We start from the raw sequence: 26045 nt of genomic DNA, 5'->3' as shown, positions 1-26045 counted from the left end.
GAGCTTACCTAAACCAAAACCTGTGGATGAACCAGGAAATTGATGTCTGCTCTGGGCTAGATGTATGGCATTCAAGACCATTGATCCAGCTCTATACAAGAAGTCTAGTTACAACCTACAGAAGGTTATTTTAAGGGCAAAAAACCCAATTCTGATTGACGCTAGAATCAGATGCACGTCAGCTGTTTCAGGGTTTGCAAGCCTACTCGGCGAAACCTAACTGTGATGCTTCACTCCCAGAAAAACTCAACACCTTTTATGCACATTTTGAAAAGGGTGATTAAAACTACAGCTGTGCAAGTCACTGTAGGTGACCCTGTGATCTCTGTCTTGGAGGCCAACGTCAGAACATCTCTCAGAAAGGTGAACTCTTACAAGGTGTCATGTGCTTGGTAGGTTCTGGAAATCTGTGCTGATCAACTAATGGGAGTGTTCACAGCCATCTTCAATTTCGCACTGCTGCAGTCGGACGTTACCACCTGTTTCAGAAGGACAACAATCAATTCCTGTGCCCAAGAAGAGCAGGGTGAGCTGCCTCAATGACTATCGCCCATTTGCACTATCAATTACTGTGATGAAGTGCTTTGAGAAGTTGTTCGTGGCTACAATCAACTTTTGCATAAGCAAGTACCTGGACCTGCTGTAATTTGTCTATTGCCATGATGGGTCTCCAGTAGATGCAATCTCACTTGGCCTTGAATCACCTAGACAACAGTACCACCTACATCAGGCTGCTATCTATTGCTTACAGCTCAGCGTTCAACATATTCATACCTCCGGTTCTGACCAACAAGCTACAAAACATGGACCTCTGAGTTTGCTGCTGCATCTGGATCCTGGACTTTCTCATTGGGAGATAACAGTCTGTGTGGACCAGAAATAAAATCTCCTCACTGATAATCAAACTGGCGCAGCTCAAGGATGCATGCTTAGCCCACTGCTCCACTCTTTCTCCACCTATGATTGTGTGGCTAGGCACAGCTCATATGTCATCTATAAATTTGCTAATGTCACAACTATTGTTGGGAGAATTTCAGATGGTGAGGAAGCATACAGGAGTGAGATAGATCAGCTATCACAGCAACCTTGCATTCAATGTCTGTAAGACCAAAGAATTGATTGTGGTCTTCAGAAAGGGGAAATTGAGGGAATACACACTAGTCCTCATTGAGGGATCAAAATTGGAAAGAGTGAGCAGTTTCAAATTTCTGAGTGTCAACATCTCTGAACATTTATCCTGGGCCCAACATATTGATGCAATTACAAAGTAGCCACGTTAGCAGCTGTATTTCACTAGGAGTTTGAGGAATATTCGTATATCATCAAAGACTAGAAAATTTTTACAGATGTACCATGGAGAGCATTCTAACAGGTTGCATCACCATCTAATATGGAGAATACATTGCACAGGATTGGTAATAGCTGCAGAGAATTGTAAACTCAGCCAGCTCCATCATGGACAGTAGCCTCCCCAGCATCCAGGATACCTGCAAAAGATGATGCCTCAAAAAGGCAGCATCCATCATTATGGATCCCCCATCACTCTGGACATGCCCTCTTCTCATTGCTGCCATCAAAGAAGAGGTACAGGAGCCTTAAGCCACACAAAATGTTTAAGGACCATTCTTTTAAGCAGAACTGGCCTGACCCTTGCCCTTGCTCCTGACACCCTGTCTTTCCAAACCTTTTGGCCAGGTGTTTTTCAAATATTGGATCATTTCATGCACTAGGACCCAGGCCATGTAGCATCAATACGCTTGGGCCTGGCTCCCCACAATGTTTTGGTCCTTACTTGACCTTTCCAAATTGCTTCAGACCTTTGATCAATCAAACCTTGCTTTCGGTTTAGGTGGACAGGCCCCAAAACCGCTTCTCCTCTGCTCCAACTCTGCTCACCCCAACTCATCTTGAATATGCCTCGACCTTGCTTTAACTTCGTCTTGAACATGCCTTGACTTTGCATTGCACCAACATGCTTCGACCTTAGACTCAGCTTCGCCTTTGTTTGCCTTTTCATTGTTTGTGTTGATTGTTTACCATAATTTTTAAAATTATTAGCTTAATTTTTTTGTTATTAATAAAGTATTTAGCTGTATTTCTTGTGAACTGCTGGAAAGTTGACACTCACCCTCAGCAGCACCATCTGCAACCAGAAGCCTCTATATTATTGTGATTTAATGTATTTCAATGTACTCCTGCCACAAATCAGAACAACATATGCCCGTGATATTAAACCTGATTCCAATTCTGCTTCTGAAATTTCTTCATGCAGAGAGTACTGAATCTTTAGGATGAACGACCCAGGATGTTCCATCACTGATGAATCTCCAGTTAGATTTTCATGTCATCTGCAAACCAATTAATCAGCTGTCTACATTTCCATCCAATTTATTTAATGTCATATTTACCTTAGACTTACAAGAGGGGTCCCAGTGCTAATGCCCGAACCCTTCTGGCCACAGGCATTCAGTCAGAATAACACCCCTGCACCACTATCTTCTGTGCTTGGAGTTGGAAGAGATGGGGAAGATCTTAAATGGATTTTGTTTTGCATTTGTATTCACTACAGATTGGCAAGTCTATAGAACTAAATAAAAACAACACCGTACAAGGATTAGAGAGGAGGGGTGCTTGTTGTACTGAGGGAAGTTAGGGTAAATAAATCCCCAGGGTCTGACAAAGTTCCCCCAATGCTCCCTATGTGGGACGCCGGTGCAGAAATTGCAGGCCCTAGCAGAGTATTTAAGACATCCTTAGCAATGCGCGAGGTGACAGAAGATGGTTGATGTTCAGTTGTTCAAGAAAAGCTCTAAGAATAAGTAGGGGAATTATAGGCTGGTGAGCCTGACAAAGTAGAATCAGAATCAGAACCAGGTATAATATCACTGGCGTTATGTTGTAAAATCTGTTGTGTTGCAGTAGCAGTACAGAACAATAAATAATTATTACAATACTATATATTACATACTGCATATGGAAAGTAAGTAGTGAAAAAAGAGAGGGAAAACTGGGTGGCATTTATGGGTTCATTGACCGTTCAGAAATCAGACGGTGGAGAGGAAGAAGCTGTTCCTGAAAAGATGAATGCATGAATGTGTGTCTTCAGGTTCCTGTACCACCTCCTTGAGAGTATCAGTAAAAAAGAGGACATGTCCTGGGTTATGGAGGTACTTAATGATGGATGCTGCCGTGTTGACTTCTGAAATTGTCCTGGGTGTTGCGGAGACTAGTGCCCATGATGGAGCTGGCTGAGTTGAAACTTGCTGCATCTTTTTTCAATCCTGTTACATGGCCCCTCCATGGCAGACAGTGATGCAACCAGTTAGAATGCTTTCTAAGATACGCCTGTAGAGATTTGTGGGTCTTTGATATATACCAGTGTCCTTAAACTCCTAATGAAATACAGCTGCTGTCGTGCCTTCTTTATAATTGCATCAACATGTTGGGCCCAGGATAGATTTTCAGAGATGTTAACACCCAGGAACTTGAAACTGCTCACCCTTCCACTGCTGATCCCTCGAAGAGGACTGGTGTGTGTTCCCCACCCCGATTCCCCCTTTCTGAATTCTACAATTAATTCTTTGGTCCTACTGACCTTCAATGCAAAGTTATTGCAACAACAGTCAAATAGCTACTCTATTTGGCTGTTGTATACCTCCTCATCTGTTGAAATTCTGCCAATAGTTGTGTCCTCAGCGAATTTATAGATGCCATTTGAGATGTGCTAAGGCATACAGTTGTGGGTGTAGAGCAAATCAGCATGCGTTCTTGAGGTTTTGCAGTGTTGATTGTCAGTGAAGCGATGTTGTTTCTGACCTACACTGACTGTGGTCTCCTGGTGAGGAAGTCAAGGATTCAGTTGCAGAATGAATGGAGGTTTGGAGGTTGGTTTTGGTGAAAATAAAACTATTTCACTATTGCAGCAAGTTAGGAACTATGAAGAATTAGAGGATGTTTATTAACAATCATCTTATATGTTACAATGAAAATGAAGATTTGGAGAATGCAATCGTTGATTGCTTTGCATGAAGGCAGCTTATTATACATTGGCATGTGGAAGTTGGGTTCACCTGGTCAAAATTTATGTTACTGTGAATAGCTAAGCGAGTTAAAGATGAACTGATTTCCAAAAGTCATGAAGTTGAAGATGACCCATTTCTTTAATATTTTAAGCAAGATTTCTTTTTTATTTCCATCTTTTACAGTTTCAAAATTACAAAAAATGACAGGGCCTGAAGCAAAAGTTTGGGCACCCTGCATGGTCAGTACTTAGTAACACTCCCTTTGGCAAGAATCACAGCTTATAAATGCTTTCTGTAGCCAGCTAAGAGTCTTTCAATTCTTATTTGGGGGATTTACACCCATTCTTCCTTGCAAAAGGTTTCTAGTTCTGTGAGATTCTTGGGCCATCTTGAAGTCTATCCACAGATTTTCGATGACCTTTATGTTGGGTGACTTTGAGGGCCGTGGCAAAACCTCTAGCTTGCGCCTCTTGAGGTAGTCCATTGTGGATTTTGTTTAGGATCATTATCCTGTTGTAGAGCCATCCTCTTTTCATTTTCAGCTTCCTCTTTTCATCTTCAGCTTTTTTTTTTATAGACGATGTGATGTTTGACTCCAGAATTTGCTGGTATTTAGTTGAATTCATTTTTCCCTCTACCAGTGAAATGTTCCCCATGCCACTGGCTGCAACACAAGCCCAAAGCATGATCGATCCACCCCCATGCTTAACAGTTAGAGAGGTGTTCTTTTCATGAAATGCTGCACCTTTTTTTCTCTCAACGTACCTTTGCTCATTGTGGCCAAAAAGTTCTATTTTAACTTCATCTGTCCACAGGATTTGTTTCCAAAATGCATCAGGTTTGTTTATATGTTCCTTTGCAAACTTGATGCTGAATTTTGTGGTGAGGATGCAGGAAAGGTTTTCTTCTGATGACTCTTCCATGAAGGTCATATTTGTGCAGGTGTCGCTGCACAGTAGAGCAGTGCACCACCACTCCAGAGTCTGCTAAATCTTCCTGAAGCTCTTTTGCAGTCGTGGGGCTTTTGATTTGCCTTTCTAGCAATCCTATGAGCAGATCTCTCGGAAAGTTTTCTTGGTCTTCCAGAGCTCAACTTGACCTCCACCATTCCTGATAAGTACCATTTCTTAATTACATTACGAACTGAGGAAACAGCTAACTGAAAACGCTTTTGCTATCTTCTTTTCGCCTTCCTGCTTTGTGGGCATTATTTATTTTAATTTTCAGAGTGCTTGGCAACTGCTTAGAGAAGCCCATGGCTGCTGATTGTTGGGACAAGGTTTGAGTAGACAGGGTATTTATGAAGCTTTGAAATTTGCATCACCTGTCCTTTCCTAACGATGATTGTAAAAAAGCCATAGCCCTAACAAGCTAATTAACGTCTAAGACCTTGGTAAAAGTTATCTGAGAGCTCAGCTCTCTTGGGGTGCCTAAACTTTTGCATGGTGCTCCTTTTCCTTTTTTACTCTCTAAACTTGTACAAAACAAAACTATTACACTAATCTTGCTTAAAATGTTGAAAAGAATATTTCATCTTTATCTTTATGACTTTGGGAGATCAGTTTATCTTCTACTCACTTAAATATTCACAGTAACAGAAATTTTGACCAGGGGTGCCCAAACTTTCGCATGCCACTGTAAGTGTCTCTACAAATTTACTGCTGGCATCTAGATGTTGTCTACCATTTTAACCTCAAGTATGATACCCCTAAATTTAAGTAGATCTCACTCATCAGATCTCAGAGGTGAATAAAGTTAGTGTGGTGGAAGTGAAGATGAATAGAGCATGATTCATTTGTTTTCTGATCCCAAATTTCCAAGTGGCTTCCATGGTGCATCGATGCTAATTTGAGTGATTATATTTTAGATATAATTGTTTTTGAGTCATCTGAGTGAACCTAGTCTATCACGTAAACCTATTGACCTCTCAGCCGAAATATTTGAAGTTCAATTTAGCCTTTGAGGAACAATTGGTCTTCAAAGGATACTTGATTATGTCTAGATTGAAATGTTGCTGTTTAAATCACAGCAAGCATTCAGAGTGCAGGTAACCTCCTCTTGTGTAACAGAACAATAACTTTTGCCTTGTTCCTGCAGAGGTTACAATAAAGGCACTTAAAGAAAAAATCAAAGAATATGAGCAGACTTTGAGTAGCAGAGCAGAAATCCTTGCACTTGAAAAAGAACAGAAATTACAAAATGACTTCAGTGAAAAAGAAAGGTAAGTTAATACATTATTTTATGTTTCACATTTTATATCACGTTCTTTGAAAGCATAACAATTCTTACTGCAGAGGTCATGGGATTCTTGTATTACTTCTCTTGGCTGTCTGTAGAATGGTTTCTTTCTACAGAGAATATGTCTACAGGTGTAGTGTTCTACTTAATAAGGCTTAGTTAAAAACCAAGTGACAGCTACATTCCTGATGCATGAAAATTTGTTAATACTTAATCCTGGGTGGCACAATTGTTAATAAGTGAGTCCTCCTGTCAACTTACTACTCACACTCTGGTTTGAATTCCTTCATCATTTTGTTTATCAAAGAGATGTTGATACTTTTGTTCCTGGGATAAAATATGTCAGAGTTGAGCTCCTCCTGCTCTTGTGATGCCCTTCCATATAAAAGAATACAATTGTATTAGAGGAAGTCCAATAAAAGACCTACCAGAAAACTTACTGGGGTGAGAGTTCTGTCAAGAGAGGCTAAACAAGTTGTGTTTGATTCCTTGGTGTTTAGAAGGGATGATCTTATTGAAATCTTGAGGAGGGTTGACAGGGTAGCTGTTGAGATATTTTCGTCTGGTGGCTCAGAAGGGTAAGGAAAGGAAGAGGAAGGCATTAGTGATAGGGGACTCTATAGGGTTTCAGACAGGCCATTCTGTGGACACAGAAAGAAACTCAGATGGTAGTTTGCCTCCCAGGTGCCAGGGTCTGAGATGTTTCAGATCGCATCCAAGTTATCCTGCATGGGGAGGGAGAACAGCTAGAGGTCATGGTACATATTGGTACCAATGACATAGGTAGGAAAAGGAAAGAGGTCCTGAAAAAAAACTGCAGGGAGTTAGCAAGGAAGTTGAGAAGCAGGACTGCAAAGGTAGTAATCTCGGGATTACTGCCTGTCCCATGCGATGGTGAGAATATGAATAGGATGAGGTGGAGGATAATTACGTGGCTGAGGGATTGGAGCAGGGGGCAGGGATTCAGATTTCTGGATCATTGCGATCTCTTGTGGAGCAGGTGTGACCTGTACAAAAAGGACGGGTTGCACTTGAATCCCAGGAGGACCAAAATCCTGGCAGGGAGGTTTGCTAAGGCTACTGGGGAGAGTTTAAAATAGAATTGTTGGGGGGTGGGAACCGAACTGAAGAGACTGGAAAAGAGGAGGTTGGCTCACAAATAGAGAAAGCTTATAGACAGTGCGAGAGGGAGGATAGGCAGGGGATAGAGAAGGGATACGCTCAGACTGATGGTTTGAGATGTGTCTATTTTAATGCGAGGAGTATTATGAACAAAGTGGATGAGCTTAGAGCGTGGATCAGCACTTGGAGCTATGATGTTGTGGCCATTACAGAGATGTGGATGACTCAGGGACAGGAATTGTTACGTCAAATGCCGGGTTTTAGATGTTTCAGAAAGGACAGGGAGGGAGGCAAAAGAGGCGGGGGCATGGCACTGTTGATTAGAGATAGTGTCACAGTTGCAGAAAAGCTGGATGCCATTGAAGGATTGCCTACGGAGTCTCTGTGGGTGGAGGTTACGAACAGGAAGGGGGTCAACAACTTTACTGGGTGTATTTTATAGGCCACCCAATAGTAACAGGGATATCGAGGAGCAGATAGGGAAACAGTTCCTGGAAAGGTGTAACAGAGTTGTCGTGATGGGAGATTTTAATTTCTCAAATATCGATTGGCATCTCCCTAGAGCAAGGGGTTTAGATGGGATGGAGTTTGTTAGGTGTGTTCAGGAAGGATTTTTGACACAATATGTAGATAAGCCTACAAGAGGGGAGATTGTACTTGATTTGGTATTGGGAAATGAACCTGATCAGGTGTCAGGTCTCTCAGTAGTAGAGCATTTTGGAGATAATGATCACGAATCTGTCTCATTTACAATACCATTGGATAGAGATAGGAACAGACAAGTTAGAAAAGCGATTAATTTGGAGTAAGTGGAATTATGAGGCTATCAGGCAGGAAATTGATGGCTTAAATTGGAAACAGATCCTCTCAGAAAAGTACGGAAGAAATATGGATATTTGTGTGGAGCTCTGTATTGGTACGTTCCAATGAGACAGGGACATTATGTAGGGTACAAGAACCGTGGTGTACAAAGACTGTAATAAATCTAGTCAAGAAGAAAGAAAAGCTTACCTAAGGTTCAGAGAGCTAGGTAATGTTAGAGATCTAGACGATTATAAGGTAAATAGAAAGGAGCTTCAGAAGGAAATTAGGAGAGTCAGAAGGGGCCATGAGAAGGTCTTGGTGGGCATAATTAAGGAAAACCCCAAGGCATTTTACAAGTATGTGAAGAGCAAGAGGATAACGTGTGAAAGAATAGGACCTATCAGGTGTGACAGTGGGAAAGTGTGTATGGAACAGGAGGAAATAGCAGAGGTACTTAATGAATACTTCAGTATTCAGTATGGAACAGGATCTTGGTGATTGTAGTGATAACTTTCAGCAGATTAAAAAGCTTGATGTAAATACAAAGAAAGAGGATGTGCTGGAGCTTTTGGAAAACATCAAGTTGGATAAGTCGCTGGGACCAGATGAGGTGTACCCCAGGCTACTGTGGGAGCTGAGGGAGGAAATTGCTGAGCCTTTGGCGATGATCTTTGCATCATCAATGGGGACGGGAGAGGTTCCGGAGGATTGGAGAGTTGCGAATGTTGTTCCTTTATTCAAGAAAGGGAGTAGAGATAGCCCAGGAAATTATAGACCAGTGATTCTTACCTCAGTCGTTGGTAAGTTGATGGAGAAGATCATGAGAGGCAGAATTTATGAACATTTGGAGGGGTATAATTTGATTAGGAGTAGTCAGCATGGCTTTGTAAAGGGCAGGTCGAGCCTTACAAGCATGATTGAATTTTTTGAGCATGTGACTGAACACCTTGATGAAGGAAGAACAGTAGATGTAGCGTATATGGATTTCGGCAAGGTATTTGATAAAGTACCCCATGCAAGGCCTTATTGAGAAAGTAAAGAGGCATGGGATCCATGGGGACACAGCTTTGTGGATCCAGAACTGGCTTGCCCAGAGAAGGCAAATAGTGGTTGTAGACGAGTCATACATGGAGGTTGGTCACCTCAGGACTCTGTTCTGGAACCCTTACTCTTTGTGATATTTATAAATGACCTGGATGAGGCAGTGTAGGAATGGGTTAGTAAGTTTGCTGATGACACAAAGGTTGGAGGTGTTGTGCATAGTGTGGAGGGCTGTCAGAGGTTACAGCGGGACATGGATAGGATGCAAAACTGGGCTGAGATGTGCGTGAAGCGGTTCATTTTGGTAGGTCAAATATGATGGAAGAATATAGTATTAATGGTAAGACTCCTGAAAGTGTGGAGGATCAGAGGGATCTTGGGGTCCGAGTCAAAGCAACTGTGCAGGTTGACTCTGTGGTTAAGAAGGCGTACTGTGTATTAGCCTTCATCAATTGTGGAATTGAATTTAGGAGCCAAGAGGTAACGTTGTAGCTATATAGGACCCTGGTCAGACCCCTCTTGGAGTTCTGCGCTCAGTTGTGGTCGCCTCAATACTGGAAGGATGTGGAAGCCATAGAATGGCTGCAGAGGAGATTTTCAAGGATGTTGCCTGGATTGGGGAGCATGCCTTATGAGAATAGGTTGAGTGAACTCAGCCTTTTTTCCTTGGAGCGATGGAAGATGAGAGATGACCTGCTACAGCTGTATAAGATGTGGACAGTCAGAGAGGCTCTATCCAGGGCTGAGATGGTTTCCACAAGAGAACACAGGTTTAAGATGCTGGGGAGTAGGTACAGAGGAGATGTCAGGGTTAAGTTTTTCACTCAGAGTGGTGAGTGCATGGAATGGGCTGCTGGCAACGGTGGTAGAGGCTGATACAATAGGGTCTTTTAAGAGATTTTAGATAGGTACATGGAGCTTAGTAAAATAGAGGGCTACAGGTAAGGCTAGTAATTTCTCAGGTAGGGACGTGTTTGGCACAGCTTTGTGGGATGGTGGGGCCTGTATTGTGCTTTAGGTTTTCTATGTTTCCATGTTTCTATGGTGAGTAAGTGTCAAACCAGCAGACCTAGTTACAAGACAAGAAGATAGCAGGGAAATTTCTTTTTGCAGAGGTTATTTAATTTCTGGAATTCCCTACCCGAGAGTATTATAGAGACAAAATAATTAGAAATGTTTAAAATGATACAGACAGACAGTCATACTTTATTGATCCCGAGGGAAATTGGGTTTTGTTACTGTTGCACCAACCAAGAATAGTGTAGAATATAGCAATATAAAACCATAAATAATTAAATGATAATAAATAAATTATTCCAAGTGGAAATAAGTCCAGGACCAGCCTTTTGGCTAAGGTTGTCTGACACTCCGAAGGAGGAGTTGTAAAGTTTGATGGCCACAGGCAGGAATGACTTCCTATGATGCTCAGTGTTATATCTCTGTGGAATGAGTCTCTGGCTGAATGTACTCCTGTGCCTAACCAGTACATTATGGAGTGGATGGGAGACATTGTCCAAGATGGCATGCAACTTGGACAGCATCCTCTTTTCAGACACCACTGTCAGTGAGTCCAGTTCCACCCCCGCAACATCACTGGCCTTACGAATGAGTTTGTTGGTTCTGTTGGAGTCTGCTACCCTCAGCCTGCTACCCTAGCATACAACAGCAAACATGATAGCACTGGCCACCACAGACTCGTAGAACATCCTCAGCATCGTCCGGCAGATGTTAAAGGACTTCAGTCTCCTCAGGAAATAGAGACGGCTCTGACCCTTCTTGTAGACAGCCTCAGCGTTCTTTGACCAGTCCAGTTTATTGTAAATTCGTATCCCCAGGTATTTGTAATCCTCCACCATGTCCACACTGACCCCTTGGATGGAAACAGGGGTCACTGGTGCCTTAGCCCTCCTCAGGTCCACCAGCAGCTCCTTAGTCTTTTTCACATTAAGCTGCAGATGATCCTTCTCGCACCATGTGACAAAGTTTCCCACTGTAGCCCTGTACTCAGCCTCATCTCCCTTGCTGATGCATCCAACTATGGCAGAGTCATCAGAAAACTTCTGAAGATGGCAAGACTCTGTGCAGTAGTTGAAGTCCGAGGTGTAGATGGTGAAGAGAAAGGGAGACAGGACAGTCCCCTGTGGAGCCCCAGTGCTGCTGACCACTCTGTCTGACATACAGTGTTGCAAGCGCACGTACTGTGGTCTGCCAGTCAGGTAATCAATAATCCATGACACCAGGGAAGCAACCACCTGCATCACTGTCAGCTTCTCACCTAGCAGAGCAGGGCGGATGGTGTTGAGCGCACTGGAGAAGTCAAAAAACATGACCCTCACAGTGCTCGCCGGCTTGTCCAGGTGGGCGTAGTCACGGTTCAGCAGGTAGATGATGACATCCTCAACTCCTAGTCGGGGCTGCTAGGCGAACTGGAGGGAGTCTAAGTATGGCCTAACCATAGGCCGGAGCTACTCCAGAACAAGTCTCTCCAGGGTCTTTATGATGTGGGAGGTCAATGCCACCGGTCATTGGAGCCGCTGGGGCGCAGCACCTTCTGTACAGGGACAAGGCAGGACGTCTTCCACAGCACAGGAACCCTCTGGAGACTCAGGCTCAGGTTGAAGACATAGTGAAGTACACATGTGTATTTTTGAATTGTGAGCTGTGGGACAGTATTTGTCAGCCATGATCATATTGAGGGGCCTGGAGGCTTACTCCTGCTCCTGTTTTCAAGTGTGTTGGTATTTAGCTTCCACATGCTTTGTCGAATAAAATCATGTAACAGATAGGGAGTTTTCGCATATTTCAGATGGGAGCCATGTTCTGGGATTGTCCATAAACTCTGTTAGTTGATGCTGTTGAAACTTTTTGTGAGGTCCGAAAATACTAGCAGTGGTTGTTAGTGCATATTTTGTGTTTGGCGTCATGCTCTGGCTTCTCTGATGCAAAACCCCATGATATAACTTCAGTCGTACCAACCTAATATAGGGTGGGGCTTCCATGACTCCTTCCTCCCCATGTGTCCAGCTCCCATCTGGTCTCTCCTTTCTCCTTCATTTCTCCTTCTCTTCTGCCTCCGCCGCCTCACATAATTTTACGAAACAGACTTCCGTCATTTCTTCGTGCATGCTTGCTATTTCCATTGCCTCTTGTTTTTCTGCTGCCTTTGCAGTGATGTCTGCCTCTTCATTTCCTTTCTGCTCATTAATCTCCCTTTTCTGGTGAGCTTCAGGAGCTCTATGATGTTATGGAATATGGAATGTGTATTGTATGAGTTGTCCCATCATTACAGTTGTTTCACTTATTCGCACTGCCCGTGCTGGGCAGTGTAAAGCGCAATGCAGTAGGGAAGTCCTACTGTCTGTTTCTTTCAATAATATGCCACTAGCTTTCTCGTGATTCCATGGACCTGCACTACTACTGCTTCGGTGCAATATAGGTGAAAGGGGCATGCCACATCTGGCGAGGGTGCAGAGACCAGGGTTTTTGTGATATCTATAAAAGTCTTTTCCTCATCTGGCCCCCATCTTACTTTCTCCAGAGGGGACTTCTCTCCTTTAATTAATGCCTGAATCAGGACCACTAGTACTGAGAACTGTGGTATGAAATTATGGCCATAATCGAATAGACCTATAACCTTCCTTAGCATTCCATTTTCTGGGTGGGGTATGAACCTGATTGCTGAATGTCTATGATCTGACATGTCCTTTCTCTCCTGGGAAATGGTGTAGCCTAGGTATTGTATGGTTTGCTTTCCTATCTGAATCTTTTGTGGACTGATTTTAAACCCCTCGTCTTGCAGTATCTCTAAAACGCTGACTATTGCCCCTAAATGACCTGCTTCATCTTCCAAAGCAATTAGTATATCGTCTGCCTATTGTAAGCTGGTCGACCTGTATGACATTAGATTGAGCTTTTCCAAAGACTGTGCCATGACCTTATTAAAAACGGATGGACTAATCTGGAATCCCTGTGGGGAATCTGGCCCATATAAATTGCTGCCTACCCAAGGTGAAGGCAAATTGGAAGTGGGATTCAGGTGCTAAGGGGAGGCCCCAAAATTCAAGACTGAAAAAACTTTATGTTCTGGAGACAGGCCATTCAGGATTTTTGCAGGACTTGCCACTACGGGATGCAATCTCGGCATGGTCTTACGGGTGGTATAATCTATTGCAATTGTCCATTGGGCTCCTTCACTGGCCATGTAGGTGAGTTAGTGGTTGCGACAGTTTCTTTGAGTATCCCCAGGTTTTTAAGTTCTTTCACTTTACCCTGAACAGTTGTCAATGCATCAGTTTTTATAGGGTACTGCTTACTGGTTCATACAGGCTCCCTCTATTTTTAACTGAGTTTATCTTTACTTGACCATAATCTTGCTTGTTTCTAGCCCATACTGCTGGGAACTGCTGGCTCCAATCTTTGATGATTGGGGCAGCTGCAAATTAAATCCCCAATACATATTCAGATGTGAAGACTGTTAGCCAGAGTTAATTGCTAAATGTATATGTTCTAAATCCAAAAATCGCTCTTAACATTGTCAGGCTTCTGGTGTGAACATAACGTGCCCACAATTCATGTTAGAATGTGAGAGCAGGGTGGAAGTTTATGGCAAAGGTAATAAAATTGATGACTCGGCACGGGTGCAGGAATCAGTCATCAGTGTCATGGAGAAAGAGTTGGGTGTGGTACCTGAGAAGGTTTGGGACTATTCCAATCTTCTCAGTACCACTTCCCAAAGCCCTGTCCTGATGTAGGGTTTCGACCCTGAACTTTGCTAGTTCCTTTCCTCTCATTGATGCTGCTGGGTTCTCCTAACATGCTTGCAAAAGAAAAAAATATTTATGGAACTACCTGTTTTGATATGAAGGTGTGTCATAGTGAGATATCCCATGAATGTAAATAATTTGAACAGTAATCAAAATGAATTGTAGTCATTGGCAAAAAGCTGTATTAAGAAGTTCAAATGAGTTTTTCATTAATGACAGAACAGAAGAGAATCTTAATGTAACATCATGCCTGGATGCAGTCATATGTTTTCACAGATGTTTGCTGCTGAAATTATTCTCATTATGAAATCTGTTTTGACATTACCGTTTAATATATTTTTCAGGAAACTACAGGAGACTCAGACATCTTTGGCCTCAAAATTTGAGGAAGCTGATCATAAAGTTCAGGCATTACAGTCAGGTAACAGATTGACTTTGCTGCTGTAGCTTCAGGGCTTCGAATGACTCATTGATTATTCTTATTGTGTTACAATGTATCCAAGTTAACAAATGATATATAATTGTTTAAAAATTAATGCAGTATTTAATTTCTTTGAAATTAATGGTAATGATTGACAAATCGGATGAAACTAGGCCTTCACAATTATATGACATTGAAGTTAGTAACAGGTTTGTTGAATCAAGATCATAGAAGCACAAAATGCAAAAGCAAGGAACTTATTTTGGGTAGAACTGGGCCCAGATCAGAAAGGATGGCAAGTCATTGAAAAAACTGTCATAAGGAAGTAAGAAATTACAGGTGTTATAAGGAAATGAATTGCATTCCTTAAATATGGAATGAATGCACTTTATAATCAATTTGCCTGAGAGAATTATATGTACCTGAAAATTGACAGGATTGGAAGGCAAGATTAAAGGTGTAAAACAAACTGGATCCTAAGATCTTGTTTGGTTTATTGGCCCTTGTGGTGTGAGTGAGTGATAGAATAAAGGAATTTTAACAGGATTGATGATCAGCGTGGGCTTGTTGGGCCAAAGGCCCTATTTCTGTTCTCTTATAATTTTCAGAATAAATAAAGTATTTCTTCTGTGTTTCACTTGGTTACTTCTCTATTAATTGTTGAATAATTTAACCTGTATTGATAAACTATGTTGTTTTAACATTAAAAGCTGTATTTAAATGTTTGTTCTAATTTAAAATTATGACTAGATGTTGGTTGATGCCATAGACTTCCTGAAGTGTACTGTGATTTATCTTTGACATTAGGAGGTGATCTTACCTGGTAAGATTTTGAACATAAGGGATTGTTAGCAGAGTTCCCTATGCATACCAATCCATGAAAAAGAGCTCATTCCATGCTTAAAAGCATTGGTGTGAGACATGGGGAGAGAGAAGAACTCTTATGCATGAAGGCTATTTTCAGGGTAGGGCCCTTATTAGAGAGAGGTTCTTTCAGTGCTTAACCTTCTACATAACAATTTGGTGGTGGTAGTGGTGCCATTATCTATATCTAGATGGGAGCATGAATCATCAAAGCATAAAAGGCTTATAGACCAAGTGTGAGTAAATGGAATTAGTATATTGAAGTACATAATGGTCAACCCAAAGCCTTTTTCTGTACTGTTTGACTCAGTGAATTGACATTATGATCCTAAGATGGACTGTAGTAATTTTATTCCAATTTATATACATCCTGAACTTATCAGAACTAAAATCATAAGCACCTAGACTCAGCTTTGTTGTTATATTTTAACAACATATTTAAAACGTATTTTAACAAAGATAAATTATTTGAGAATTAGCCATGGTTTTTGATAAATGTGATGTTTTATCTTACTTTATTTAATCTTTTAAGGTATCAAGAAGGTTTGATGAATACAATGTGCTCAATGTCTAAATTGATTTATAGTAAAATTAACTCCAGCTGGAAGCAAAGGTTGGTAGGTGTTCTAGTGACTGGAAGGCTATTGCATGGAATACTACATAAAGTGCAGTGCTGTACTTTGCTTTTTGTATATATTTATAGAGGGCATGATAGTTTTGTAGAACATACGCAGAGTCACAGACTAAAGTTTGCAGATGAGACACAAGTTGGCATGAGGTTGAGAGTGTGAAGGAATATTGTAGACAGCAGGTGGATATAAATGGTTAATTGGACAGATAGCAAATAATCTTGGATTTATGAAGTACTGATTTGGTCAGGTACAGTACAGTAAGGGAATATACAACAGACAGGAGCCACAGAAGTTTCGAGGAACAGATGAAGCATACATCTGTAGATCCTAAACTTTCATGAATTTCATGACATTTTGAGGAGCTTAGGTTAAATGAAACTTATCTCCCTTACCATGAGTCAGAAACTGGGGGATAGGATTTAATATAATTATCAGAAGGATCAGAGGGAAGATAAGAAATATTTCCAACTAGAGAGTGGTGGAAGATGGAACTCTGCCTGAAAGGTTTGCAGTGGCAGAAACCCCGTCATTCACAACAAAGAGTATTCAGTGTGCACTTGGAGAATCATGACCTGTTGGATTGTGGGCAGTTTTGGGAAGGTGTGATTAAACCTGTTAGTGCTTTTGTTGCCTGGCACAAAAACATTGGCCAAAGAATCCCCTGTAGATTGATTTTTCTATCATTCTGCCTTGTTGGTTGCTTTAGTTATCACAGTTTGTACCTGGATATTCAGTTCACCTTCACAGAGCCTTCTCTCTAAATTTACTGATTACTTATATTACACGTTCCTGTAGCAGAAGTGCACTGGAAGCATTTGACTTTTAACAACTCTATTAATGATGCATCTGCAAAGTCTGTTGAGAAATATTCATTGAGCAACTGCAATCATTGATCCTCTTGGAACTATTTCTTTCTTTTGCAGCCTTGGAATCAACACAGACTGAATTATTCGATTTGAAAACCAAGTATGATGAAGAATCAACTGCCAAGTAAGTTTCATGAATTACAAAGGAGCAAAATATTGATGATATGTGTGACAAGTTGGATAATGTGCTGTTGAGATGTGCTGTTCTAGCATTGAAGCAACAGTTATATATTCCAATATACTGGCTTCAGTGATGGTGGGAACTTCAAGAAGAATTTGAGATCAGTTAGCCATGTGGTATTTTTGATGGAAGTTTTTTAGAAGTATGCTCTGTTAGATATAATCTGTATTCCTGGTATTAATTGGGTACATATTCTTATAATAAGTGGAGGGTAATGTAAAAAATATGTGATGCATGGCCAGGATCATTGATTCATAATTAGCAATTCATTTAACTTCTGGGTTGGTGGATGGATTTTGCTAATACCTAATTTATTTGTCCATAAAGACTGTAAATGAATAGCTGTGATTTTTTGCATGATAATTATGTTTTTTGTCTGTTATGCTTTGTTTGCGTGAAGTAGATTGGAAGGAACTGGATGGCACTTGGTTATGGTGGTCAGGAGGTATTTGTGGATTATATTAGCAGCTGCTTATTGAGATGCATGACTTGCAGGTGTTTCTGTGGAATTGCAAGGATTTTGAGAAAAATGATAGGAGGAATGTGTTTGATCGAGTGAAAAATTTGAGTGGTTTACTTTATTTTGTTACTTTCCAGCAAATTAAATGAGTTGATTGCAATAGGTACTGAGGTTAGAAAGAGGAAAAGTAGCTTGGGAAACCAACTCCTTTGAATATTTGACAAGAAATTATGTTCAGGGTACGTGTGGATCGGAGTGGTGAGAAAAACCTAAAATTTATATCAGAATTTGTTTTTTTGAGGTTGATCCATTTGTTTGATCCTGAACAATTATATCAACATAAAAAGAGAAAACTTTTCATTGTGAAATTGAGTTACCTAAGATTTTATAAGTTTTAAAGCAGAAAAATACTTCATTCTTTTTTTTTGTTTCCTTTTCTCCAATTTACTCAGAAGCAAGGCATATGCAATGTAATTTGACAATCAAAAACAAATTGTCACCTCATTACAAAGTTATTCTTCAATGTATTTTTGAATAATTGTGCAACAATGGGGACACTTGCACAAACACAGTGCATTTGCTTACTGTACAAAATTACTTACAGACAACTGAGTAGCTTGAGGTCATAATATAAACTTCATTACTGTTAGGGTGATGAAAGCTTTCATGTAAAACATGGAGCTCCTCAAGCACACACAAAAGATAACTTTAGTGGTAAGATTGATCACATTTTGTGGATAACGTAACTGGTAATTAACTTAAAATGTTTCAATAATTATAGTTTTAGTTAAGCAGCATTAAATAATTGAAACAAGTGCAGAGGATATTGTCTTGAAGTGAAATAAATGAGTTATTGATTGACCAATGTGAAAAAATTTAATGCATTGATTTTAATAATATTGATTATACTTTAGTGCACTATTCCTTCTAAGCTGTGCAGTAACAAATGCTTCCATGCACATAGCCTTTGTTGCCGTGCAGCTGGGATTTTCTTTTATATTTTTGTAATTGTGAAGTACCTTGCAATTATGCGTTAATTAAAGTAGCACAACCTTTACTTTGAGACATTTTAGGGAGTTTCAATGTATTTACATTGTCAGTGCTTCAAGTTACAACACTTACAACTTGTAACATTAAACACAGAATAGAAGTTGGTAGATTATTGTTAGTTAACTGCTGGCCCACTGAACACTGATGCTGTCTCATCAAAAATTTTTATTTTTGCCATTGTGTCCGCAGTTGTTTTGACCTCCTCTAAAGTAGGGACATGTTCGGCACAGCTATGTGCTGCAGGTTTTCTGTGTTCTATGTTCTTTGGTGGGTATCTTTCAAAAAAAAATTATAGTCTAATAATAATTTTTTATTAAAAATTTGTCGGAATAAGTTAAAAATTGTTGCTTTAAAATTGTTTGCATGACTGATTTTTATTAGTATTCTTAAATTATAATAATTATTATTTTTAGTATCCTATCGTTGTTGAAAATAAAAGCAGAAGAAGAGTTAAATGCTTTGAAGAACAAAGCTTGTATAAAATTTAAGGTAGAATGACACTTGCAACTCACAGATACTAAAATACCAGCTTCTCATCAGTACCAAAACATTAAAATTGGCAAAATTTTTACAAATCAGGATAGTGGGGATATTGTATGCACCATTTGTGTCGAAGTGAAAAGTTGGGGATAAATTCGGTTCTGCACAAAATTGGAAGAATGAAAGATAGCTTATTTAAAATGACATCTTAACCAGAGGATTGATATATGTGCAGTTACCAAGTTATGCAACCCGAAGAAATGTGGAATTTTGTGCATGCTAATTGAAACTGCAAGAGAACATGAGGCAAGAGTGAAACAAGATGTGCAAAAGATGTCTAATTCTGATATAGTCAAAGGGATAATTAATAACTACCTTAACAATTAAAATGAATGCTTTTATGTATTCTGTGTAAGAATTTCATGTACATATGGCCAAATATATAAATATAACAGAGAGTTGGGGCAACAGGACAATGCATTTGAATTTGTTGCATGTATCAGTGGTATGCTTCAAAAACAGATAATGGAAGAACTGCAGAAATTTGCTTTCCATACACTGATTGCTGGCAAAACTACAGACATTTCTATACAGGAAATGTTAATTTTGGAAATTCGCTGTGTGGGTATTTTGAAATTCGCTGCATGTGAGAGTATCACTATTGTTGAAGTGATAAAATATTATGTCAACAATAATCTTGATATTCAAAAGATGGCATGTTTATGTCAGAGGGAACAAATGTTATGCTTGGAAAGAATAATGGGGTGGTAGCAATCCTTCAAGAAATGAAGCATCTGTGAGAGCAACCTTGGGGTGCACAGAGAAGACCTGGGAAATAGCATCAATTGAGCACTCATTTGAACAATGTATGCACTGTTCAGAAAGTTGTTGGTTAAAAAGGAAAAGCTGGATTAGCTAATATTACAGAACGTGATGTTGTATCATTTAGATCACAAAACAAAGACAAGACACATTGTTACTGCTTTAATGAGAAACTGCAAAGTTTTGATCCAGTATTGCAAAGAGCCAGTTAATGTATGTAACAATTCAATCAGTAACTATTGCCTGAAAATTTTGATCAATTCACAATATAGAGTCTTAACTGTCCTTGTTTAACTTCCAATGTTTTGGAAGATCTAGCATGTCTTTGTAAATACCTTCAGAAAAGCTGTTTGAATACAGTTGAAGTACTGCAGTATGCAAAAGCAAAAATTAACATGATACAGTTCTAGTATCTTGGTGATACCGTTTATTGAAGTGACAAAGTGAAGGATATACTTACAACTATAAGTTCTGACATTGATATTACGCCTATTCGAATCATTCAATGTGTGTGTAATCACTTAGATAATAGATTTCCTGGCGATGAGTCAAGAGAATGGCAAGCTTTTGACCCTGTTACTATTGCAAATGTGGTTTCTGAGATAATTTTAAATCACAGCAAGAGGCGTAGAGGGAAGAGGTAAAAGAAGCTCGGAGAGAAGCTGTGTTTTTTAACTGATCGGGGTAAAGAGGCTAGACTGAGCAGGCGTGTGATGTAGTGCACCAAAGGTTTAAGAAGAAAGACTGCCATATACAGCGGCCATCGTCGGAGTGGACTGAGGCAGAGTGGGTTGGCTTTGGCTCAATTAGGCAGAGGCGAGGTTGAATGGGGCATGACTGCGCAAGCGCGTGAAGGTCGGCCTCTGAGATCAGTGGGGCAATTTAAAAAGCGAGCAGAGACTGAGTATGAGCTTCACTCCAGCTGAGGTAAAGCCGGGTAAGCTCGTTTAATTAATCTAATTAGATTAGGAGTAGGTAATGGAGGCAGCAGTTAGGGCAGTTGAGTGCTCCATTTGCAGTATGTGGGAAGTCAGGACGAGCACTGTTGTCCCTGATAACTACACCTGCAAAAGGTGCATCCAGCTGCAGCTCCTGACAAACCGTGTTAGGGAACTAGAGCTGGAGCTGGATGAACTTCGGATCATTCGGGAGGCAGAGGCAGAAATAGACGGGAGTTTCAGGGAGATAGTCACCCCTAGGAGTCAAGAGACAGGTAGCTGGGTGACTGTCAGGAGAGGGAAGGGGAACAGACAGGAAGAGCAGAGCACCCCTGTGGCCGCTCCCATCAACAATAAGTATACCGTTTTGGACACTGTTGGTGGGGACGACCTACCAGGGACAAGTTGCAGTGGTTGCGTCTCTGGCACCGAGACTGGACCCTCAGCTCAGAAAGGAAGGAGTGAAAAGAGGACAGCAGTAGTGAAAGGGGATTCAACAGTTAGGAGGACAGATAGGAGGTTCTGTGGAAGAGATCGAGAATCCCAGATGGTCTGTTGTCTCCCTGGTGCAGGGTCCGCGATACCTCTGATCGAATTCTCAGTATTCTCAAGAGGGAGGGTGAGCAGCCAGATGTCGTTGTCCATGTAGGGACCAATGACGTGGGTAGGAAGAGTGAGGAGGTCCTGAAAGGTGAGTTTAGGGAGCTAGAAGCCAAGTTAAAGGGCAGGACCTCCAGGATAGCAATCTCAGGATTGCTACCAGTGCCACGTGCAGGTGGGTTTAGAAATAGTAAGATAGTGCAGATCAACACGTGGCTGAAGACATGGTGCAGGAGGGAGGGCTTCAGATTTATAGATAATTGGGCAGTTTTCTAGGGAAGGTGGGACCTGTTCGGGTGGGACGGTTTACATCTGAACTGGAGGGGGACAAATATTCTTGCAGGTAGGTTTGCTAGAGAAGCTCCAGTGGATTTATACTAGATACGAGGAGGGAGGGGAACCAGAGTTTAAGAACAGATGTATGGGACAAGGAAGAAAAAGAAGACAGTGAAATTCTTTGTACTGTTAGAGATAAACAGAGAGGAAGAGGTGGAGAATTTCTTACATGCATTTATTTTAATGCTAGGAGCATTGTAAGAAAGGTTGATGAGCTTAGAGCATGGATTGTTACCTAGAAATATGATGTTGGAGCAATTAGTGAAACATGGTTGCAGGAGGGGTGTGATTGGCAACTAAATATTCCTGGATTTTGTTGCTTCACGTGTGATAGAATCAGAGGGACAAGAGGAGGTGTTGTGTTGCTTGTCAGAGAAAATATTACAGCAGTGCTTTGGCAGGATAGATTAGAGGGGTCGTCTAGGGAGACTATTTGGGTGGAATTGAGGAATGGGAAAGGTGTAGTAACATTTATAGGGGTGTATTATAGACCATCTAATGGGGAGCAAGAACTGGATAAACAAATTTGCAAGGAGATAGCAGATATTTGTAGTAAGCACAGGGTTGTGATTGTGTGAGATTTTAATTTTCCACACATAGACTGGGAAGCCCATACTGTAAAAGGGATGGATGGTTTGGAGTTTTTAAAATGTGTGCAGGATAGTTTTTTGCAGCAATTCATAGAGGTACGAACTAGAGAAGGGGCAGTGTTGGATCTTCTGTTAGGGAATGAAGTAGGTCAGGTGATGGAGATATGTGTTGGGGAACACTTTAGGTCCAGTGATCACAATACCATTAGTTTCAATATAATTATGGAGAAGGATAGGACTGGACCCAGGGTTGAGATTTTTGATTGGAGAAAGGCTAACTTTGAGGAGATTCAAAAGGATTTAGAATGAGTGGATTGGGACAGTTTGTTTTATGGGAAGGATGTAATGGAGGTCATTTAAAGGTGAAATTTTGAGGGTACAGAATCTTTATCTTCCTGTTAGGTTCATAGGAAAGGTTAAAAGTTTGAGAGAACCATGGTTTTCAAGGGATATTGGAAACTTGGTTAGGAAAAAGAGAGATATTTACAATAAATATAGGCAGCATGGAGTAAATGAGGTGCTCGAGGAATATAAAGAATGTAAGAAGCATCAAGAAAGAAATTAGAAAAGCTAAAAGAAGATACAAAGTTGCTTTGGCAGGTAAGGTGAAAATAAACCCGAAGGGTTTCTATAGTTATATTAATAGCAAAAGGATAGTGAGGAATATAATTGGTCCCTTAGCGAATCAGAGTGGACAGCTATGTGTGGAGCTGAAACAGATGGGGGAGATTTTGAACAATTTTTTTTCGTGTTCACTAAGGAGAAGGATATTGAATTGTGTAAGGTAAGGGAAACAAGTAGGGAAGTTATGGAAACTATGACTATTAAAGAGGAGGAAGTACTGGCACTTTTAAGGAATGTAAAAGTGGATAAATCTCCGGGTCCTGACAGGATATTCCCTAGGACCTTGAGGGAGGTTAGTGTGGAAATAGCAGGGGCTCTGACAGAAATATTTCAAATGTCATTAGAAACGGGGATGGTGCCGGAGGATTGGCGTATTGCTCATAGAAACATAGAAAATAGGCTATTCGGCCCTTCAAGCCTGCACCGCCATTCAGTATGATCATGTCTGATCATCCAACTCAGAACCCTGTACCTGCTTTCTCTCCATACCCCCTGATCCCTTTAGGCACAAGGGCCATATCTAACTTCCTCTTAAATATAGCCAATGAACCAGCCTCAACTGTTTCCTGTGGCAGAGAATTCCACAGATTCACCACTCTCTGTGTGAAGAAGTTTTTCCTCATCTCAGTCCTAAAAGGCTTGATGGGAGATGCCAGAGAATAGTGGTGGATAACTGTTTGTCAGGTTGGAGGCCTGTCACTAGTGGTGTGCCTCACGGATCTGTACTGGGTCCAATGTTGTTTGTCATTTACATTAATGATCTGGATGATGTGGTGGTAACTTGGATTAGTAAGTATGCAGATGACACTAAGGTAGGTGGCGTTGTGGATAATGAAGTAGGTTTTCAAAGCTTGCAGAGAGATTTAGGCCAGTTAGAAGAGTGGGCTGAACAATGGCAGATGGAGTTTAATGCTGATAGTGTGAGGTGCTACATTTTGGTAGGAATAATCCAAATAAGGCATACATGGTAAATGGTAGGGCATTGAAGAATGCAGTAGAACAGAGTGATCTAGGAATAATGGTGCATAGTTCCCTGAAGGTGGAATCTCATATCGATAGGGTGGTGAAGAAAGCTTTTGGTATGCTGGTCCTTATAAATCAGAGCATTGAGTATAGGAGTTGGGATGTAATGTTAGAATTGTACAAGGCATTGGTAAGGGCAAATTTGGAGTATTGTATACAGTTCTGGTCACCAAATTATAGGAAAGATACCAACAAAATAGAGAGAGTACAGAGGAGATTTACTAGAATGTTACCTGGGTTTCAGCACCTAAGTTACAGAGAAAGGTTGAACAAGTTAGGTCTTTATTCTTTGGAGCGTAGAAGGTTGAGAGGGGACTTGATAGAGGTATTTAAATTATCAGGGGTTTAGATAGATTTGACGTGGATCTTCCTTTGAGAGTAGGGGAGATTCAAACAAGAGGACAGGAGTTGAGAGTTGGGGGCAAAAGTTTAAGGGTAACACGAGGGGGAATTTCTTTACTCAGAGAGTGGTAGCTGTGTGGAATGAGCTTCCAGTGGAAGTTGTAGAGGCAGGTTTGATATTGTCATTTAAAGTAATATTGGATGGGTATATGGACAGGAAAAGAATGGAGGGTTATGGGCTGAATGTGAGCCAGTGGGACTAGGTGAGAGTAAGCGTGTGCGTGGACTAGAAGGGCCAAGATGGCCTGTTTCCGTGCTGTAATTGTTATATGGTTTATATAAGTTTGAATGTGGAAAACAGAATGTTATATGACTGAAAAAAGAACTCAGCTACTATTTGAGCTACGACAAAAGCGTTGCCTCAAAAATACCGCAGCAATACTATGATTTCAAATTTGTTGTTTCTGAGAAAGCCATGACTAGTTTAATTAAGGTGTTCATTGGTATGTTGAACTATGTTTTTAGGAATGAAGAATTGGAGGAACTGCCAATTCTTGTTGACATTGTCAGAACATTAGGGTTCTGCTAGTGCTGTCTGCGAACATGGATTCATTCTTATGAATTTAATCAAATCTAAATACTGAAGCAGAGTAGAAGTGGAACATTTGATTGATCTAATGAGGATTAAGTCATTCTTGGAGAATGGATTTGTAATAAGGACATGATAAAAAGTTTGCAAAACTTTAAGGATTTTCTTTGTACTGTATTTCAAAATACACTTCAATTAATGAATAAAACTAAAAGTATGCAGATTTTAAGTTGTCATTCTAACTATTCATAGTATGCATATTATAAATAAAATATTTAACCTGCTGCAGAGTTTTAAAGATTATGTGAAAAATTTACTGCTGAGAGCAATAGTTGGTTTGCTCAGCTGTAAAAGATATGAGAGGGATTGGTGCTTCAATGTGACAATGTGAGAAAGGATTACTTTCTCCATTACCTACTAATGATTGTTTGGCGATCTTCATGGTGCTTCGCAAACCATCCTGATTTATGATGATTAACTATTTTGATAAATAGGTTTGAGCTACATGATGCTATTTCTTTTCCTGTGCATATACTGATGTACTACATTGATTGGCCTAATCTCGAATAGTAATGAGACAGCCTACAGAAAAGTCATCACCTTGACACAGTGGTGTCAAGAAAACAACCTCTCCCTGATGTGACAACAACAAAGGAGCTGGTTGTGGACTACTTGTGGAATGTAACCCCTATAGACATCAATGATTCTGGGGATGAAAGGGTGAACAACTTTAAATTTCTCGGCATACACATCATCATTATGTTGTCTGTGCATACTGGCTGTGTGGTGAAAAAAGAATAACAGCCTTTTTCACCTCAGATGGATAAATAGGTTTGAGCTACATGAAGTTTGGTATGGGTCCGCAAATTTTAAGGACTTTCTACAGGGGCACAATTGAGAGCATCGCGATTGGCTACATCACTGCCTGGTATGGGAACTGTACTTCCCTCAATCGCAGGACTCTGCAGAGAATGGTGCAGACAGCCCAGTGCATCTCTGGATGTGAACTTCCCACTATTCAGGATGTTTACAGAGACAGGCTCATTGGGGACCTGAGTCACCCCAACCACAAACTGTTCCAGCTGCTATCATCCAGGAAACAGCACTGCAGCATAAAAGCCAGGAGCAACAGGTTCTGGGACACCTTCTTCCACCAGGCCATCAGACTGATTAATTCACACTGATACAATTGTATTTCTATACTATATTGACTGTTTTATTGTACATAATGTTTATT

General features: G+C 40.6%; 1 protein-coding gene across 8 annotated transcripts in view; it reads left to right on the top strand.

Annotated features, from left to right (window-relative positions):
* The window catches only part of LOC132395815 (protein CASP-like), a 739549-nt gene that overhangs the window by 211738 nt on the left and 501766 nt on the right, over positions 1 to 26045 (top strand). For all 8 annotated transcript variants that reach the window (XR_009512755.1, XM_059972899.1, XM_059972897.1 and 5 more), the window contains exons 6-8: positions 6120 to 6243; positions 14335 to 14411; positions 16831 to 16897. Coding sequence is in view for 7 of the 8 variants with exons in the window: in XM_059972899.1 (XP_059828882.1) it covers positions 6120 to 6243; positions 14335 to 14411; positions 16831 to 16897 (268 nt within the window). In the remaining variant the exon portion in view is untranslated. The remainder of the gene's footprint in view (positions 1 to 6119; positions 6244 to 14334; positions 14412 to 16830; positions 16898 to 26045) is intronic.

Source organism: Hypanus sabinus, chromosome 6 (assembly GCF_030144855.1).
Source record: "Hypanus sabinus isolate sHypSab1 chromosome 6, sHypSab1.hap1, whole genome shotgun sequence".
NCBI lineage: Eukaryota > Metazoa > Chordata > Chondrichthyes > Myliobatiformes > Dasyatidae > Hypanus > Hypanus sabinus.
This window is presented reverse-complemented; position numbering and strand designations above follow the sequence as displayed.